The sequence below is a fragment of the Micromys minutus genome (genome assembly GCF_963924665.1).
Source record: "Micromys minutus genome assembly, chromosome: 7".
Classification (NCBI taxonomy): domain Eukaryota; kingdom Metazoa; phylum Chordata; class Mammalia; order Rodentia; family Muridae; genus Micromys; species Micromys minutus.
Genome location: NC_137976.1, coordinates 35,104,546 through 35,125,312, shown reverse-complemented (window position 1 = coordinate 35,125,312; position 20,767 = coordinate 35,104,546). Strand labels below are relative to the sequence as shown.

The following is a 20,767-nucleotide window of genomic DNA, read 5'->3' as shown; positions in this document are numbered from 1 at the left end:
GGGAAAACAGGAAATTATTAGGCATTCCAGGCTGTGATAAAATACTCCGGACAAGTTTATTTAATCCAGTGTTGTAGAAAAGGCACAACTCTAGTACATATGTCATATAGAATTATGTCCTTAACCTGGCTTGTGTTGGTTCTTTGGAAAAAATAAGAGCATCCTTGGCTCCAAGAATACTTTTTAAAAATTAAAACTTAGGAATAAAGTTGGTTTTCTTTTTACATTGAAAATATACATATCTTTGAGCATATATGAGCCCTTTCCCCCATTAAAATAAACATGTTTCATGTAATGGTGCCACGCCCATAAGAGTACCCAGCATCTGTGGACGTGTGGTGCTCAGATGCTGCTTGGAAGATGACAGGAGAGCCAGAGGCCAGTATATATACATGGAAAGACAAGTGTAGAAAATAATCAAGGAGGTGGTTCTTTAAGTATTCACTGGTATTTTACATTCTAAAGTGCATACAAGTTGGTATTTTTAAAAATATTGCTGGAGAATTTCTGTAAAAATAAGTTTTTCTTTCTGGCTGAAAACAGAGAGGCTGTTTACCTGTGCAGGTGATGGTAGTGCCTCTATACCTTATTCAATTGTTAAAAATGGGAGTAAATCTTAGTTGTCTGTCACCAAGTAGAAAAAGTTCAGGTGACAGAGACAAAGTAGAAACCCTGTTTGCTTTATCTGAACTTGTGTGTAGTGCTTTACTCCAGGGAGATGGTCAACTCTTAGACATAAATGACTCAGTCTTGATTGGGCACTCCAAGGATGTTCATACATTTGTAGTTAGAAAACAGTGAAGACTGGCCACTACTCCACAGAAAGTACTTGAAGTGCCTTTTGCCTCAGGAAACCAAGGTCCTTCCTTGGAGTCAGGTAATTAAAAAATATAAATACTTATGGGTGTGTCAGTTACAAAGTTTCTATATAGAAACAGATTTGTTTAATACAGCAGCAACTTAATACAAAAGCTTTTTAAATAAGTCTTCAGATGGTGCTAAAAATTACTCATCTTCCTGCAGGAGTATGACAACCTCTAGGAGTTTGTGTTCCTGTCTGTGCCCTGTTCACACAAGCATGGAGCAGGACACTAGTATACGAACTAATGTGTGTAACAGAATTCATTGTCCAGATAAGGCCTCATCAAGAACAGAATTCATGGTTAGTGCTTAGGAGAGAAAAGACAGATTTTAGGAAATTGGTCACTACAGCTGGATCCATCAGGAAAAGAAATAGTTTACATTTTCTTCACAAGGACACTCCATAACTAGTGAGAATACTTTAGCTTCTCCATGGTGCAGTAGTGAGAACACAGCAGCTTCCTTCCCAGGCACACAGAGCATGAGGGGGTAGAGGTGCCTTTGCGATTCTCTCACAAGATTTCAATGTCCCATTTCTGTGTTTCTTCTCCCTCCAGGGGATGATTTACAATGACATGAGTTTTGTCATAATAGTTCCCTCCTAAAATAGAAATTTCAGAAGAAAAGAGTTGTTCACACAGGTCATTAGCAATTGCACAACCTTTTTGTTCAATACACTGTTAAAGTAGATTATTATTTGCAAAGCAGTTCGAAATGGGAAACTGGGTTTGAACAACACAGCCAGTATTCACCTCAAATTGGACCTTCTTGTTAAACTAAAAGGATACATTTGTAGATGCATAAATGTCCAAAGAAATGTGCCAGGTACTGTTTGCTTTTCTATAGCAACATTGGGTTGTGCCTAACCCGACTAAAGCAACAGCCATAGTAAATAATATTGGCTCTGACCTTGCAAAAATTAATGAACAAGTTTAATTTTTCCTGCTGTAAATTTTAACTGAGGGCTTTTTCAGGATCACAGCAGTTCAGTACAAGAGATGTTTCCCGAAAAGAAACAGATGGCATCTTTATTTTGTACATTTTGGTGCTTCAAATTTAGAATCCCAACAGTTTATAAAAATTAAGATTGCAAGTGAAATTTTTACTATTCTAATGAAGGAAGGGCTATTTAGATATTATTGGGTTTTTTGTTGGTTCCTGGCTGTATGACTCTTAGAGTTCATTATTTTCTTTTTAACCCTTCCTTTCCTCAACGTAAGTGAAGATATAGACAGTTGCAAGCTGCCATGTAGATATCAGGAATTGAATTCTTCCTCTGGAAGAGCAGCCAGTGCTCTTAACCACTGAGCCATCTCCACAGACTACAAGAATGTTCTCTACTGGGAGGGAGGGGCTTTGTAATGTTTGTCCACTGACATTCAGAGGCATTCAACATTGGTTATAGCCAGAGGCCCACCTTTAACATCCAGGACAAGTTCATCACTGAGATACGAGCTGATGGTTCCATTTCTGTTCATTCTCCACTTCTGCCTGAACTGCCCGTGCTCAGTCCACAAGGCTACCTTGGCTCCAGGAGTGTCCCGGCCTCCAATCACATCAAGACATGTATCACTGGCCTATACAATAGACAGGAAATAAAATGACTCCACTGTTCTTGCCAATATAAATGCAGTAGCTTTGTCTTAACTGAGAAATATAATTTCCAAGTTACCTTTAAAGTCTATGACTAATGAAGTATAGGTACCCAAACTGAAATATGAACACTTGTTTTGAAAAGGCTCTGCCTCTGATACCAGGTCTTCAGTAAAGATATGCTAACCCGGAATGTTAAGTCCCTGTTAGCTTAAATTTATGATGCTCGTTTCTCTATTTTAAATCACAAAACACTGTACTTAAGATAAGCAGGTACTAATTACTTTTAGATGCTTTTCACTTGGAAGCATAGAAAATAGATAGTCACTGGTGATAAAATCAAAACACAGTAGTGTTTTTCTGAGTTAGTGCTCTGTTCCCTAGAGCATCAAGCATGATGAAGGGGAAAATTTATAATTTACTTTTTTAAGCATTGTTCATGACAGTTTCTTCTAATATGACTCTACTGTACGTTCTAAAGAGAGACCAGATCTTATCTGGCTGTCAAATAAGGAACTCTTCTCCCACAAGCATATTGCCTGATTTGGCTCCAACGGAGGGAATCAGTTAGGTTATGGGTTAATTTTGCTTCTTAAATTGAATCTGTATTTTCTAGATTAAAAAGAAAAAAGTCTAAGTCTGTTTTTATGATTACACAGTAAACTGTTTCTAGGAAGCCAACAGTGCTTTCAGCATGCCAGCTGATCTGGTAGTGTTGTAGCTCGCATACAAGTGTGGACATCAGAAAAAACATGATCTTTTACCTTGGATTTGAAGAGTCCTCTGCAGTAGTGCCAGATCTGAGTGTCCTTCCCACTGTAGGGAGAGATGCATACCGACATTGTCCTTGCATCTGCTGGGTTCCCGGTGACTGTCAGATATTCATCCTGGCCTCTGTTCCTTATTCTGATGTACACTGCAGGCTGTACAAAGAAAAACCATTGAGGGGTAGAAACCTTAAACTTCCCAACTGGAAAGGCAATCTGTCTAAAGCAGAGAGTGAGAAGGTACTAACTTTAATATGTTTCACTCTATTCCTTTGACTGGTATGTACATATTATTTTATGCTGATAATCCTTGAGCACAAAGTTTAAGTTATGCAATGTCTTTTAAATGTTCTGAAAAGTACCATTCTGAAAGGGTAATTCACCAGAATTCAATGCAGCAAGGCTCAGGCAGTGCAGAATCAGGGGCTTGGTGAGTTTCATCATGTGTCAGATATGCTGGGAGGGATGGGGAGAATAAGGGCCAGGTACTGCCCACTGTGGATCTTAGTGACTATACAGCAAGCATGGTACTCAAGCACACTGGAACAATGACTAAATGGCCACCAGCTCTTAGGGAAGGTCTTGAAATCTCAGACAGCAAGGCCTTTCTTTCATCTAAGGAAGATGTTACTTCTGCATTCAAAAATCAGACTGTACTCCTTTGTCTGGAAAATATGTGACACACAATTTCTACAAGAGGAAATCTGAGACCACTAAGGATAAGGGCTAATATTTGCTGAGCCCTTAAACATATCAAGCCATGCACTTTTGTGCTCATAATTTTGTCAGAAATATCAGAACCTTTCAGAGAAAACATCTGTGGCTCCAGGTTTTACAAATAACGCTGTCACAGATGGGGAGTCAGATCTCTGGCAGGACGGCTCAAGAGACCCGTGCAGGAACACACCGGTTAGCCCTATGGCATTGTCCCTGTTATAAGACAGGAGAAGGGCACTGGAAGCAGCTCAACAGGAAGCATCCTGAATCCAAGGCCTCAGGTCCTGGAGATAAAATAGAAGATACTACTATCCCCTCTGGATGAGAGCTGGCATCCTATGTAGAACTCTAGCAATTTAATAAAGTGATGTGCTACTTGGGATACTTTCACTATGGAACTTAGTGCTGGCCAGAGAAGTAAAGCTTGGTTGTATGGCAAGATACATGTGTTGAAACTTACAACACATCAACATGAAGTTGGATTGCCTTTTGGTAAACTACTACTGTGTTTAGCATGTCTAAACAAACATCACCTAAGTATTTAAATTAGTAAGCAGAAGAGCAAATAACTCGGCTGTAAAAACCCAGGAACAAGATGTCTACTTGCTGAATGTCTTAAAAATAAGAACTACTTCACATCCTGGTAGACAAGATATCATGTGACATCCCTTTAGCTATTGGCCTCCTGAAATAAATGAAGTTTCCGAAGGAATTCTATACTGAGAGAAGGGGAAAGACGGAGCTCTTTTGCCAGCTAGAGGGGGACTGCCTCTCAACAAGAGATTGTTCAGTTCTGACTACTTACCAGACTACCCTTGACAAGGACTGCTGAATTACTCATACTTTTAGCCCCCAAAACCTATACTTCTCATATCATTGTCTCCAAGGCTGGGTGGATAGGATGGGTGGTTTCAGTGGGATCCTTTATTCTGAGTGTGGTACACTGAACAGATCTGACTCTCCTCTTACTCTTTCATTTATGTATTGATGACATGAGATTGAGACTAGCTTGTTGGGCTGCCAGTACTAGGCTTTTACTCTAAGAACTTTGGCATCAATAATTATAACTAATAATGTACTTAAAGTATGCACAGGTCAGTGTTGTCTCCCACAGTAAATACTAATTCTCAACGCTGCAGTCAACTTTTATACTTGTATTTCCTTGCATATACAAGGAAACAGGTAAGACTGTCATGCATGACAGAACTCCATTTACTTTAGGACTAAACATCACAGTTTTAATCAATTAGACCAAGCAAGGTACTAATTACCCTTATTACCACTTTTAGTCTGTGACTGTGTAATTACACTAAATTACATAATTAAAAATCACTGACGTGCATTATAAGTACCTTAGTGACTTTTGTATTCCCAGCCTCAAGGAGGATCATGTTTTATTTCCTGGTTCCTCAACAAGGAAACGAACTATAACAGCATCAATACCTGTACCAAAGTTACATGTGGTAACAAAGTACTGTTTTCAAAACTGAGAATTCTGTTGGGTTTTAAAGCTGTGGCCTAATTAAACAAAGGGGAAAATAATCTCAAACATTACTTTGAGACTGACTTACATCACAACAGCTATTAAAGGCATACAGTCCAGGAAGAATGAGAGGTTGAACATTGTTTACTTTGGACACAGGACTTAGAAGGTGTGACCTGGATTTAACCTGAAAGCTTCCTCCCCTTGGACCAGCTTTTTTTTTTTTTTTTTTTTTTTTAAACCAGAAGATGCTATGCAAGCCATCAATCATACCTTGGCAGTGACCAATAGCTTTCTAATTGGATGTAAAGAACAGTTTAACAAGAGGGAGAATATGGTACTGGAAACCTAGCCAGACCTATGGAGGTCATGGGTCTTAAAAGAACCTACTACCACTACTTTACTAAACCAGCAAAATCCTAATTCCATTCTAAATAATTCAACACAGAGATAACTCTAGCTATCATCCCTCAAACTTTTTGCAGCAGTTGGAGATCATCACAAAACATCAAACAAAAATAAAGAGGCCCTGAATTTAAGGAGTAAGTAACCCAAAATGGAAAGGGTTGGAAGGAGAAAAGGAAAGACGGGAAATGATGTAATTATATTTTATATTAAAATAAATTATGCAATTGGGACTTGCTTGTAAAATTTCTAAGTATTCTTTATCACAGGACCTGGAACAGTGGAAATGCTTGTCCTTGTCCAGCAGAGAAACTCCATTCAAAAGTGAGATTACTGGGGATGTAATACACTGGTAGAGTCTTACCATGCATGAGGCCTTTGATTGGAAGGAATCAAGCAGAGAGGGCCAAAACAGGAACATTTTCACACTGGCTACTTTGGGTTTTGGGACATACTATTCATGTTACTAGCTGGCCTTTAAAAGCCAAACCTGATTTCCTATTTCTACCTTTCTTTGCCCTGTTTTTTTTTTTTTTTTTTTTTTTTTTTTTTTGTTGTTGTTGTTTGTTTTGTTTTTTACTTTGGTTACCCCTTGTTCCATGGACTGGGAATGGGGATCATCCTGGAACATTAATCAAGAAACTACTGTTTTGGGTTTCTTCAGCAGAACAGCTCTGGCTCTCTCCCGGAATATGTTGAGTGAATAATAAACTTTCAAAAAGTCAGTGTAGTACCACAGTGATGACAACAGCTTTCCCAGAGTGGAACCTGGGATGCCAAGACAGTAAGTGATAGCTCAAAATCACACTGCTAGCAAACAGCTGTGGTTTGACGTGACAGAACCTCAAACTGTATAAAAGGAGATGGCAAGAGTTTCGTTATTATCAAACACCAAAGTTGATCAGAGCCTCAGCACATGGATCCTACTAAACCAACTGCTCACTTCCTGGAGTGAGTGGTAAAACTCAGCAAATGCTGATCTTACAATCAGAGTCCAGGTGCTTAACAATCTAGTGTATAAATGATCTGGGTTCACATTATGGTCCTAATACTTGGGTTGTCTTTCTTAAACAGCTTGGAATCCAATAGTAACCCTTACCTTAGCACTGCTGTGACAAATGAGTGAAGCAGTGTTCTAAAGGGAACATAGGTAGATACCTCATCCACTACCTATTACATACCTGGCCTGTGTGGGGAATTTTTCAAGGTCTATGTGTGCCACTTCCCTTCTTAGTGCCACACATGGCCTGAGGCTTTTCATGTGTTTTTTCATGTTCCAGTGTTATGTGGTGTTGGGGGCTCACAAGTATGCCTGTGTATGTTCATATTTTGGGTCACACCTACATTTAAGGCAGGGTCTTTTCCTAGGGAAGCTGTCCAGAAGATGCTCATGCCCCACTTTCCTCTCAATGGAATTACATATGTGCATATCATGCCTGGCTTTTAATGTGAGTGCTGGGGACCAAATGTCAGCTTTGAGCTTAAGAATTACAGTTCCACTAAAGAACCGATGGTGTCTATCCTAATATCTACCATATTTTAGAGGATACTAAACATTAATTATTCCTTTACTGGACAGTTCAGTAAAGTCCTTCAGTTGAGTCCTTGCCGTTGTGACAGGTACCAAAGTAATCAAAATAGGCACTTCCACTTCTCAGAAGTGCTTTCCAATGGGTAGGAATGAGCCCAACTCATCTGGACCTATGTACTTGTAAGCTACATACCATGTCTTGTAGAAAAAGAGTCAAGTCTTTTAGGGTTTTAATTTAGACAGGAGAGGCTGAGCAGGCATCTAAGAAGACGTGGCAGATTGAATTAAAAGGCCAGTTAAGAAATAGTTTGGCAAAGAATGAGAAAACATCCTATCCAGAGGGCAAGCCTTGGTATCAGGCAGGAGGAAAGCCCTTTGCATTTGGGTGCATGTGATACAGACATGTCAGTGAGAAGAGGTGGGGGCACAAGGGGGAAGCAAGGAGGAGTCTGATCTCGGACTGAGGAACACAGATTATCTCTTAAGTGCAGTGGGAATCTTTGGAATGGAAGACTGAGAAGCAGTAGGTGAGTGATAAATATTTTAATTAAAAAGCTAGGATTTAACCTGAAGATTAAATAGGAAAAACTCCAAATACAAAGAAAGTAAAACTCGCTATTATTAATAGTTTTTCCCATTGTTTACCACAGAATTTACATTTTAATTTTGTGAAAAAATATGGCCGATAAAACTTTGGGTTCAACATAAATTCTATATTGACCTTAGGTAAAATTTTATGAACTGGCTAAAATGTGTAAAGATTCCCACAAAAGAGCTTAACCTCTCTTTCTGGATACAGAAGTCACCAAGTGATCAATATTTCCTGTCCCGTGGTTTATGACATTTCTGTCAAGCTGTCTGGGTCTGCTGGTTCTCTCCTTACCTGCTTCATAGGGCGCACAGAACCGATCGTTTTCCATCCACTGAATGCTGTCCAATTTGGAATCTCATTAGGCACAAGGAGGATTTGCCTTCCCAAGAAATTAGAACCTTCATAAGCTATCCATCTGCAAGAAAGCAGGAAAGGAAACCATGGGACACTGCAAACAAAGCAACCTCGGAACGAAAACTAACTGTTACACACTGCTAGGCTTCACAGCCTCCAGAGCTGTAGATTTTACAAATAGATAATCACACATTCTTCCTTGATAAAGTCTGAGAAGATAGACATTGCCTCTGGAGTCAGAGGGAAATATCAGGCTCCTGCACTTTCAAAATAAACAGTCTTCTTTCTAATTAAGGAAGTTGTTTTCCTTTGATACATTAAACTTCAAAGCACTTAAACATTGAAATAGCTCAGTTGGCCTCCAACCATTACCTAGGAGGAAAAATACACCTTCTTCGGTTGCCCCATGTGCTTCAGAGTTTCAAAACTGCTCAACATTTCTTCTACATCTGTGTCCACAACTGCCCCAGGCCCCCAAGTGCTACCCAGAGAAATTCCCCTTACCGTCGTTTTTACAAAGATAGCTCCTCTGTAAATCTTCCTAGCACTGCTGTGTTCAGTCTCGGTTGTGTTAAAATCTGTAAGGGTGGCCTTGGGTGTACAGTCACCATGTCCTTTTCTCCCCAGCCTGGCTGTAGCTGCTTTTGTACCACTTGTGACAGAGGTAGCCCATAAAAACTTGACAGACATTTGCTAGCACTTGACAGCTTGCTGAGCCCTGTGTATACTAGTTGCCAAACTGGGTGACTAAACACTAGGATTGCCAGAAGAACCCAACATTTTCAGGGAAACTCAAGGTCTCTGCAGACACTTTACAGACAGTGTGGAGGATGAGGCCTGCTTCAGACAAAGGATTCGGGAAATGTCAGGATGTGTCACCTGGGATGAGGGGGCGGGCACAAGAAGCAGGACCTAAGTCTTCCTGTCAGGAGGGACAGCTCCCAGAAACAGGTTCTCACAGAGTTTGTGGTGTAGACCAATGTCCCACAAGGCCCTTTGTGAAGGGCCTGCTCTGCAGCATAGCGCCTCTGATGAACATGAATGTGGTGAAATGTCAAGGATATGGCACCGTGTAGAAGGTGCTGGAAAAGTGTTAATCTGGTCACTTCCAACTGCTTCTTGGCTCATGGTGTTCCCTGGTGTGCTACCCAAAAAAGCATGTGGCTGATCTCACACTAGAACTCAAAACGAGGCTTTCTGGAGTTTAAGTGGAGGAAGCCATTGCTGCTCTAGCAGTGGCTCTGTTCTTCAGTTTTCCAGTGGAAAATGTCTTTATCTTACAGAGCCTCATTGGTTCATGTAAGAGAAGGTTAACAATAAAATGGTGGGCAAAAGGAAGAACTGAGGAAACCCTGATTTACTAAATCGGTAAAAGCTTGAGTAGAAGAGCTCTGACTCACACTGACTACTGTGAGGAAAAGTCCACCCTTAGGTTCACAAGTGAGAACAGGATTGGACAAATTATGGGTATATTGAGGCAGTGGGGTGGACAACGTGCCCTTGGCCTGTTAAAACTGCCTGCAGAAATCTAACCAGATGAGCCTGACCAGAGACGCTTAACTATGTCTCTCTAGCTTTTAACACGAGTCCCGGCCCACATTGACTTCAGTGAAGTGCACACAGGGAAAAGGTTCGAGGGATCTTGTCACCACTGCAGATCCAAAATACAACAATTAAAAAATACATGCCACAGAGTGGGTGATTCAGCATGAAATGGTATCCTGGAAGCCCACAGTAGCCCGGGCAGGGCTTTAAACAGATCCACCTTGTCCTTGAATCTGCTCAGTAATTCTATGGTGTTAAGATGAACTTGCACAAGGTGTAAAAATAGAAAGGTGAGAACTTTACAACAGTGTGTCAAAATGTCAGCTTAACTTAGATATGTAAAAATAAAAGTGTGAAAATCCTATATAGAGTTTTGAAATGCAACTGAAGTTGTCTTTGTTAACTGGAAAGTAATATTCTAGAATTCTATGCTGAGACTGAGTAAATCAATTAACTTTAGTAAAGGCCAAAAACTATGTCAGATACTTTTCAGGGGAAAATTTAAACTGTTATATATCTAAGAGCCATTTGGTGTAATAGTTGACTTAGTTTTCAATTTATCTTGACTTTGTTTTGTTGATTACCTCATATATTTAAACAGTTAATTACCACACAATAAAAAGTCACTTTTATACTATCAATAGCTCTGCATGTTTTCTCTGTTGAGTTTTAGTCAAAAACACCAGCAGTACAAGAGTAGGAGCTGCTTCTGTGCCAGACTCTTCACCAGTAAACAGAAAGGCAGATTTCCTACAAAACAAAGCTTCAACTACAGGCCTCTCACAGCCTCTGTTAAGCATACATGCTCAAATACACACCTAATTTGGACATTAATAGCAACAGTGCTTTTTAAAAAGTTTCCCCAAATGTAAGTACACAGGACCTGTGCCACCTGGCTCCACATGGACTAGTAACAGAAATGACCAGATGTAGGCAGGCAGGCCAGAGTGGGCAGAATGAAAGTGAGCACTTGGGTAGAGACTGAACAAGCTGTCCAGTCAGAGTCAAATGCAACCATCTTAGTCTTTTAAATAGTCACTTGCCTTACACGGTGATGCTCTTCACAGCCTGAATAGATGATTTAATGAAATTTCCCCTGAAGAGGAAGCAGGCTCAACTAGAGAACATTATTGGTGGAACTGCTCCATGATCCGTCCTCTAGCAGGTACCAGCCCTCCTCCCCAAAGGGTTCTTGTCCCAGGTCACTGCATACTATTGTGTATTGGGCATGGCTCCATCTTGTCCATTCCATTTAAATAGAAGCAACTGTTGTACTGAGATAAAGAGGAGCAGGCGCACCAACAGACTTCACAGCCATGGTGGGGAAACAGCAACCAACCCAGAGTGAGCCCCGAGGCTTCCCATACTCACAAGCCACTCTTGATCCACACAGACTGAGTATAGAAGTGTAGGTCCTTGTTCAAAACGGAATTCACGGCATCTTCAAGGTGTAGCTCCCTTCCCTCACAGTGTTCCAGAGCAAAAAGGCTGATGGAAGGTTCTTCAAAAACCTAACACGTACAAAAAGAAGAAAAGCATCATCACAATGTGGGGGGAGGGACATACCTGAAAGACAGCTTAGTCACAAACACACCCCTAGGAGGAAGAGAGAAAGCACTCTTAATTGAAAACATTGTGAATGTGTAGGCGTAGAGACCAATTCTCACTGAAATTAATTCATGTCAGACAGCAGAAGAAATGCCAGTTTTTTTTTCACTCTAGTACATACATGGTAGCAGCCAGGAGACTTGGGGAATGTGATACCAAAACAAGGTCACACTAGCAGGTAAGTTCCAAGACGTAGAGTAATAGTTTAATGCAACATATAGTATAAAAATTAACAAAAACGCCCTGTGAGAGGACCCAGGAAAAGCAGGGTTACTCTTCTGCAAGAAAAAGAATTGATGAGGATGCACGTCTGAAAGGACGGAAGACATTTATAAGGTAGACAAGATCTAGGGAAGGTGCTGGTCCAGAGCAGGCATGTGGAGGGTCACGTGGGAGACACAGACATGCATTGGCTTCCTTAGAGTAGTAGAAAGGAGAACCAACCACCAAGCAAACAAGTCCCACAGGAAAGGTGTGCTCACTGACTGTCAGCATGTATGGAGCTGTCACATTCCTTGATATACAGACGGGGCAGGGACAGACTGACTGCCGAGGCAGAGTCAAGGACTGTGATGAGCCAACCTGATATAAAAGGAAGCAGTATCCGTGCAGCAGGAAGCATGGCTGATCAGATATGAGTAAGTAGAAGCTCTTGGCTTCTCTTTATGTATGTCTGTCTATGTGGAGATGGGATGCTAATAGAACGCATGTGCTGTGAAAGGAAAGGGGAAAAGAATGGAGCTGAAGAGCTTGGGGCAGGGCTGAGAGTAGATCAGAAGGGTCAACCAAAACTCTACCAGGAAAAAGTGTCACAGGAGCACCTGCTACTTTGTAAGCCAATTGAAAAAAATTTTTTAAGAGACACATAAGACATGAAAACCCAAGGGGCCTGCTCACAGTTGCCTGCAGATCCACCGGCAGTGGACCAGAATGACTCTTGTGTTATCCTTGCAGAGGTGTTCAGAATTGCAAAGGCCTGGGGATCATTTACATGTGCATCATAGGTGGATCTGGCTCAATATATAAGACAATAACAGAGGACTCCTAGAGCACTATGGAAAGGACAAGCTCTTCATGAAGAGAGAGATTACCGAGACAGAGTCTGCAGAGTCAGGAAAAGAGATCATATAAAGTAGCTTGCTTTACAGGACACCAGCTTGCAGAAAAATGAAAATGTACATATACACATGTACTTATGTATGCATTAAACTTTGCCTAGTAAAAATACTTCCTCTTCTCATACGGTGTCTGAGAAACCAAAGAGCACAAGAGGAACAAAAATTTTACTAGGGACCTTTTGCTGCTTTTTGATTTTGAATCTTGGTATTATATAATTTATTCAGAAGTTTATATTGGTAATTAGTGTTAATATATCTAGATATGCATGTATCTGTGGTGTTTTTATAATAGAGCCACTAAGTGATTTATCTGACAACAGCAAGTATAAAAAATAGAGGGATAGTAATTAACGCTGCCAATATACTGGTAGAATGTTTGAAGTCCAATAGAAAGAACCAGACGTGATGGGGGAGGGGATAATTTAGAGGCAAGGCAAGGCCAGGAAACCCAGGACAACGACAAAGCAGATATGCTAAGTCAAGCAAGTGGATACGAGAGAAAAGTACAAACGTGGGCCTGGGGGTGGGGTGGCTACACTGCTAAAGTACCTGCCTTGCAATCCTAAGAACTGGAATTCGGATCCCCAGCACCCGCATAAATGCTGAGCCTGGAAGTATGCACTTGTAACCCTAGGGCTGGGAGAGTGGGAACAGATCACAGCCAAAATCCCACTTCCCCACCGCAATAGGCCACCATTGAGTCCAGGCTGGCAGACTCTTGTTCCTAAACCCAAAGGAACACTTCTTTTAGAGGTCTGCTGTACCAGAGATGTCTGTGTCTGAGTTATTAAATCTTATGTTGTTTCAGCTGAAATGTTTCATTTATAAATACATGTAAATGTACAAGTACAATCGATTTACACATGTACGGAAAGAACTGGACGATGCGGAAGACAGCCCAGTGCGAATCTGGACAGGTTGTGGCAGTGACCAATAGCTGGTCATTTACAAGAGTGTCCGAGAAATATTCTTAAAAATCTTCCATGTTCTGATGCATTCATTGCACATCCCAAATCTGAAGATAGCATGCCACAGGGATTAATGGTAAGTGCCCAACTGAAGACAACAGAATAATCTGTACTTTATGGAGACGATAGAAACCACAAGGACTTAATTACAAATTGAGCTCTGGAAACGTCACGGCTCTGGTTGATGCCAAATCAGAAGAGAACCCACCACTCAGGGCTGAAGGTTCTTCTTGGGAGCCAGCAGCAACAAGACATTCCTGCTAGGCCAAGTCTAAGCCATGTAAAATGGATCCAGTTTCAGAGAGGAGTGTGTGGGCAGGTTATGAAAGAAAAAGAATGTTTGAATAATTTATGTATAAGTGAAAATTTAAATTAGGGAAGAAAACCAGTTTTTCCTTGTCCCCTGCATTAATCTATGCTGAGATAATAATGATTACCATTGCTTAATAAGTGCTTATTCATCATTTCTGCTCTAAGCATAAGGCTAACGATGTTAGTCTTATTAATATTTAATAGATATATATTCATATATAAGTAAATAAACACACATTCATATTTCTATGATAATAAGGGTCTAAAACTGATTTCCTCCCTAATTTATTCAGGCAGCAAGTTTAACCTAAATAAACATAAGTAAATTTATAACATTTATCCAGTCTGTATTGATGTATAAAATATATTAGAAACAGATATGTGTTTAATTACAGAATGCTTTCTTATGTATAAAAACTCGATTCTTCTTAAAATGTAAAAAAATTCCAATCCTAAATGCATTCACACTAGGGATTATGGAACTGAATCCACGCATTTAATCCCCAAGGTTTACCTCTGATGTGGTTACTGCCCTTACCCACTCAGCAGTTGAGCAGTCAAGGACGGGGCAGTGTTTTGAGCCTGTGCCCAATGGCCCCAGAAACTATATCCCTCTGCTACTACTCTAGAATGTTCTAGGTGCCAGTCATGATGCAGGATACAATCGGTCACCAAGTGTAACTTCTCCATGCTCAGCTGGTGAGCATCTACAATCCCCACTTTCTATATACAAATACATTAGCCAACTACGCCTGAAGGCCCGAGACCTCTGCTAGAAAAACTGCAATCACAGCATCACACATTCAATATAATTGTACAAAATGCTTAAATCTAAGTGCTAATTCCTAAGGACAAATCTGTGACATACTTTGACACTGTATAGTTCTTTATGTTTCAAATCACTGTTTACTGGGAAAACGCTTTGACATTAACCCAAGGCTTATTAACTGGTTAGGCTGTAAACATTTTTACTCGGTATTACTCACTCACAACAATTCTATCTGTAAGCCCAACTTCAGTGCTCCCAGATATTTCCCAAATGAACCAGTTAAAAAGAAAGTGCAGCTAAACTTAGTGATGTGAACCCTAATGTGTGCCTAAATACCACTCCAAAGACATGCCAAACTACTGGGAAAGGCTAAAAGAAATGGCAATAATCTAATAAATCTTTTAAAAGGACTCTAATATAAAATCCTCTGGGCTACAAAATCCTATCAACACCGTCAGCCTTTCAAGTTATAATTTTGCATAAGCACACATTAACCATCATCATGGGCGGCACCCTATCACTCGGCACTACTTTAAAGGGCTCATTTAATCCTCACGTTGGAGCAGGTACGCTTGGGTTCCCCCAGGTCGGCACCAATGGCAGAGTAAGAGCTGAGCCAAGAGTTTTCAGAACCAAGGCTGACATCAACAGCAGGAGGCCAGAGATAAATTCACAGTGAGCAGATACACTTCAGAGACCAGCATGGCCCCGAAGGAAGCAAAGCTGGTAGCTTCTAGAAGCGGTAAGGACATGGATTACCACCTAGAGATTTACAGAAGAAGAGCAGTCTATCAGCACCTTAAATTTGCCCCAGTGAGACCATTTCAGACTTCTGGCTTCTAGGATTGGAAGACTGAATTCCTGCTAAATGACCACATTTTCAACAATCAATTACGGCAGTGCTAAGTTCCAGTGTCTCTACTAACACTCACACTGAAACAATCAGCATCAAGTGGGAAGGGTGTATGAACTCAGAGTATGGGTGTTTTCAAGAGGGACCTTCAGGAGGTAACTAAGGCTTAAACAAGAGCTTAAGAGTTGGGCCTGGATCTAGGAAGAACAGGACTTTATAGGAAGAGGAGAGATTACAGCTAGGGCGCTCACTCCCTCACCCAATGCCTGAGGCCCTAGAGCAAAGGGATATCACCAGGGGCAGGTGTATCTAGCACTTCCCACATTTTCCCATCATAAGATAAACAAGTATTTTATTTTTTACTTTATAAATGACCAAGCCTGAGGTATTCTCACTTACAGCAAGAAGACACAGATTATAATAGGCAACATCGACTCATGTTTGCTTCTGAATCTTTTTCTTACTAATTCCTGCTCTAAAAGATGCCCATCCTGCTCTGGTGTCACTTGAAGAATCTCCTATAGTTTCTTCTAACTTACAAAATCTGCTTTTCATATTTAGGTTATGTTTAGAGTATAAGACCCTAGTTAGTGCATGCTACATATATAACATGCAATATATGTATATGTGTCACACAGCCTTCTTATTCTGACTCTACTGAAGACTGCACATATCATCAGAATCATAATTTCACCCCAACTTCTCCCACAGGCTCTTGTTACCATGTCTCTGTGGCTTTGCCCGCTTGTAGCTGCCAGGATAGGAATTACTATTTCAGAAAGCCAGACTTCTCTGCCAAGCCTCCATGGAGATACTGGCAAAGCAAGGAGTGGACGTCTGCTCCCCTGGTAATGTGTAGTCAACAGGTTACCCAACAAGACACCGGAGCAGCATTTACTTGTCTCGGTGTGGCAGTCTGAAACTCACACTAGCTTAGCCCAGCCCACAGCCAGTAGCTGCTCAGGTAACCTGTTCTCACGTCTGTGCCCAATATTCCTGAGACAGTCTGGTGGGCTTTAAAGTGCTTCTTTAACACAGGACAGTGGCAAATGGTTTTGTCCATCATCTGTCAACTTTCAGAGTTCTACAGAGCATTTTAAGATTAGACACAAGCCCCCGTCATGGAGTGGACTGGGAAATGAAACCACACAATTAAATCTACTACGAATTATATCACTACTGATGACATCTTTGAAAGTTGTCATAGGGGGAGGGATCGTAATGATGATGGACTTCAACAGAACTGGGGATGAAGGAAGAAGCCTAAAGGGAACAGAGATGCCAGATCACTGCCCTGGAGGGCACGCTGGGAACCTGAGAGGTGTCAGGGATGGCAGGCTGCTGCTTGGGCTACAGGCATGGAGTCCACGGTATGGGCCAAGGGGAGAGGTGCAGAGCTGAGGACAGAAGCCTTCGGGTAACAGAGACCGTGGCCAAGAACCAGTCTCTGGGAAACATGCACTGAGGGAGGGCGGGGCAGGAGAACGGGGAAATCTGCATTTCATGGCAGAAGTTCACTATATTACTAATTCTCTGCTGCCTTTTACTTAGTGGTTACTAAGAAAAAACATAGTGCATGATTGGTACTCAGTATAGAATGAATGTTTAGTAAAGTCATTTTTGTGTGGTGTTCTTAATATTTCTACAGAGAATTCAGTAACTCTGAGCTCCCCCTCTCCCCAATCAAAGCAAAAGAGAAAGCCTTCAAGCTTTCTTCTCCCACATTCCTAATCAGTTGTGCCCTCTATTTCCAGGGGCTGCAGGGCATGCCACAGGAACCAGGCTTGCGGTTCCTGTCATCAGCTTGCTCTTTCGCACCCAATACAATCATTTCTAAATATAGAAAAGGCTGTGGCTGTGGCAAAACACTTAAGCTTCTTTAAACCTAGCAGTTGATCTCTTTCATCTAAGGAAAACATTTGGTAACTATCACCAAGGTTGGTAAAAACCCTTGCAGAGAAACCACCAACACAAACCCACTCCGAGGGGGCTTGAAACTTACACCAGGGAACACTGTCAAACACCTCAGTTTCCTTAAACACAGTTACAGCTCTGGAGACCCAGAGGAAAGCTCTGGGCCTTGGCTAACTGTGCCAACACCACCTGCTCTGTCATTACTTTTCTCAGACACTGATACAAAGAAACAGCAGTTTCCACAATAAATCCTATAGGAAATCTAAGGGAATTAGAACCTCCTCATGCGGCAGGTCACGAAACCTTTTCTAGGCTTTTTCTTCTTTTATTAATAAAAGGAAGCTGGCTCTGTGACCAGGGCAGACAAAGAATATGATGAGGATTTAAAAAATTTCCCTATCTCATTGCCAAATGTCTGATAAGAGAGACCACCTCCCCGACTTCCTATGGGTATGGTGTGCTCTTTGACTATCTTGTCGGCTTTAGCTATACTGCAAGATGAAGGAGAAAAGCCAATTGACGACTTTCCATCTTAAAAGGTTTCAGCCAAAGAACGGAAGTGGACACACAATACCGAGTTTGTGCAGAAGCATCAGATGCAACTCCCTGTCTCCTCTCCTCCACTGTCATTAGAACATTCATGACCTTGGGTCACACCCATGCCCCCACCAGTAAGACACATATCAAATGTGTGTCTACAATCAGTGCTCAGTCTGAAATCTAAGTTGCTCAGCTGCTCTGTGGTGGCCAAGAGAAGACACCCATGTTAAAAACTACAAAGGTTCTGGGGACGTCTGTGGAAGTGAATTCACAATATCCCCTCTAACCACATGAAAACTGGAGTGGACCAACTTCTTTTTCTTGCCACTATATTTTTTAGTCCATTTATCTGAACTAGATCTAAAAGCTGTTGCCAGTTTGAAAATTCCTGATGTAACTGCTTTCTTTCTGAGGTGTTAACTGAGACCCAGACAAGTTAAGTGACAGTCCCAAATCACACTGTGGGAAACAGGGCCGGGAAGCTCCTTCCTCAGTGAAATTATTGCAACACTACAGAGTATTTATCCAGGGACCTCTCAACGGCAACCTCCATCTCTACAGACAAAAGTTAGCTTGGATAAACTGTCATCTATAGAACAGCCTGCTCCAACATGAAGATGGAATCTTAAGGCTCTCAGTGTGATAGCATTAAGGCACCAGGCACTTAAGTCATAACACATGTCTACAAAACTGCAGGCAATATCCTCAAAAGCTACAGGCTGATTATTCAAAATGAAACCAACAAATTAGTGTATATGTAAACTTGGTGCAGACAGACAGAAACATTTCCTAGAATGAATTCAGAATCACACTGGCTAGTGGCATAGCCACACACAAAATGGCCTATAATCCTAAGGCCACTGTGGAGTGACAAAGAAAGCAGATGGGAGGGGAGAACAGGAGACCAAGGTCTAGGACTCTCCAGGGGAAGGAGACATGGGAACTGCATGTGATTGGGACCTGGAGGGATGGCTCCCTTTGTGGGAAATGGTAGCCTATAGGCATACTCGTTTCGATGTCCCTGCCTTATTGTAACTAAAATAGCATGCTCAAATACTTCTGGAACAGTTTCACATGCTCCTCCTGATGGGCAGAAAATGTCCCACACAGTCCTTTCAAGCATTCCAGCTATTAGGATCTACTTTTGTCCAGACTACCTAAAATTTAGTTGATGCCATTCACCAAATTAAAAATCTTTCAAAAACCTTTTAATAAGATACTTTCGTATTTAGGACATCTTTTTGTTTTCAAAGCTAATTGACACCAGGCATTATTTCGGTTGATAAGACCACTAAAATTTCCTTTAAGAATACAACCCCTTTCCCCGTGAATGTGGCTGACTTTGCCAGTGTTTTATTAAGACTTGTACTGAGCACATCACAATTTTGTCTCTGTGCCTCTCGCCGCTTTAGCAGTCTCCCGTGGACAGACAGGAAGCATTAGGGGCTACTTACTCTCTCAGAGTTAGTGTCCATGGGGCAAGGAAGAGAGACCAAGGCGTCTATGTGTATGCTCATCCCACGGCCAGGACGCTATTGTTAGCCCGATACCAAGAATACTCTCTCCAAGAATGCCTTGTGAAATAGGATGGCATCACCGAGGTTCAGCGCAAAGGAGTTGAGCACGGACCTTACCCTGAGAGTCAGCTCAGGTTGGGAGGTCTGAGTCACCCCCACTACCATTCAGGGCTTGTCATCAGCTCTGTGTGATCTCGAGCTTTGACCAGCCATGTTGCCATGTTTTTGGGGAATCCTCTTGAAAAGAACCTTGATGTATTCTGTTATTATGACTCCTATTACTTCGGTTGCACATGTCCGGGAGAACAGAGGCCCAGAACAGACAGACCAGAGTGCTGGCTTTCTCACACCTCAATTTCTAAATATATCTGTGGCAAAGAAGAATTTATGTACTCCATGAACATAAGCCTCCGTGGGGACGCAGGTAATAGACTAGGCAGGAAAGTCCTTGTTTCCCAAAATTCAAGTTTGAAGTCAATACTGATGGACTTAGTCTTAGTGGACACTGGAAACCCGAATAGCACGTTGTCTTGTGACTCAATCACTATGTAAATGTAATGATGCTATCCTTTTTATAATTAAGCAGCTATAACAATTTTAAGCATCTCATTTAATACTTCAGTGGCTTTATAGAGTTGCTTTGTTGTTATTTGTTACAGATAACAAATGAGAAACTGCCAACCAAGCTGAGGAAAAGTACCAAACTGAGACGAAAGCACAAGTCTACATTACTCTGGTGCTTGGGGATTACATCCCTACAAGTCACCTTTAGATGGATCTCATGAGTGAACCTCAACTCAGTATTCCTTTTTTTGATTATTTGGTGTTTCCCATTATAATATTTCTTCTAACTTCACACTATGTTCTTCAAAGAGCTCTGGCTTTCATGTACATCAGGGTACTCAGGGGTTTTTAAGAATCCCGTGGGGTACAATGTGAGCACAGCCGTGCGCTTTGCAGACAGGAATGCTCAGGTTCAGAGAGATGACCCAGTCTGTGTGGAGTTACAGGGCTGGTAGTGGTGCAACGGCTGGACTCCTTGCCTCTCGTGTGCCCCAGGTACCAGCACACCTGTCTCACAGCCACAGGCCCCGCAGGTTACTCACATAGTCGATGGGCTTGAGCGCTCGCACTCTAGCTGCTGGGCAGCCACAGGAAGTGAGGTCAACGTAGAGGCCTTCTTCCAGTACACACTGATGGTAGAAACCGTCTTCTTCGTAATACAGGAGCCAGCTATGAAGCAAGCAGTAAGAGACTCAAACTCCAACCAGCCCTCAAGGTTGTCCCAACTCAAAGCCACAGAAACTAGAATGCAGAAGA

General features: G+C 41.6%; 1 protein-coding gene across 1 annotated transcript in view; it reads right to left on the bottom strand.

Moving 5' to 3' along the window:
* Nucleotides 1-32: 32 nt before the first annotated feature.
* Nucleotides 33-20,767, bottom strand: part of CRYBG3 (crystallin beta-gamma domain containing 3) — a 102,075-nt gene continuing 81,340 nt past the window's right edge. Inside the window, exons 17-22 of the mRNA XM_080919289.1 lie at nt 20,554-20,680; nt 11,220-11,359; nt 8,241-8,364; nt 3,219-3,377; nt 2,279-2,438; nt 33-1,462 (exon numbers count right to left, since the gene is read on the bottom strand). Coding sequence (XP_080775415.1) covers nt 1,374-1,462; nt 2,279-2,438; nt 3,219-3,377; nt 8,241-8,364; nt 11,220-11,359; nt 20,554-20,680 — 799 coding nt within the window. The 3' untranslated portion in view covers nt 33-1,373. The remainder of the gene's footprint in view (nt 1,463-2,278; nt 2,439-3,218; nt 3,378-8,240; nt 8,365-11,219; nt 11,360-20,553; nt 20,681-20,767) is intronic.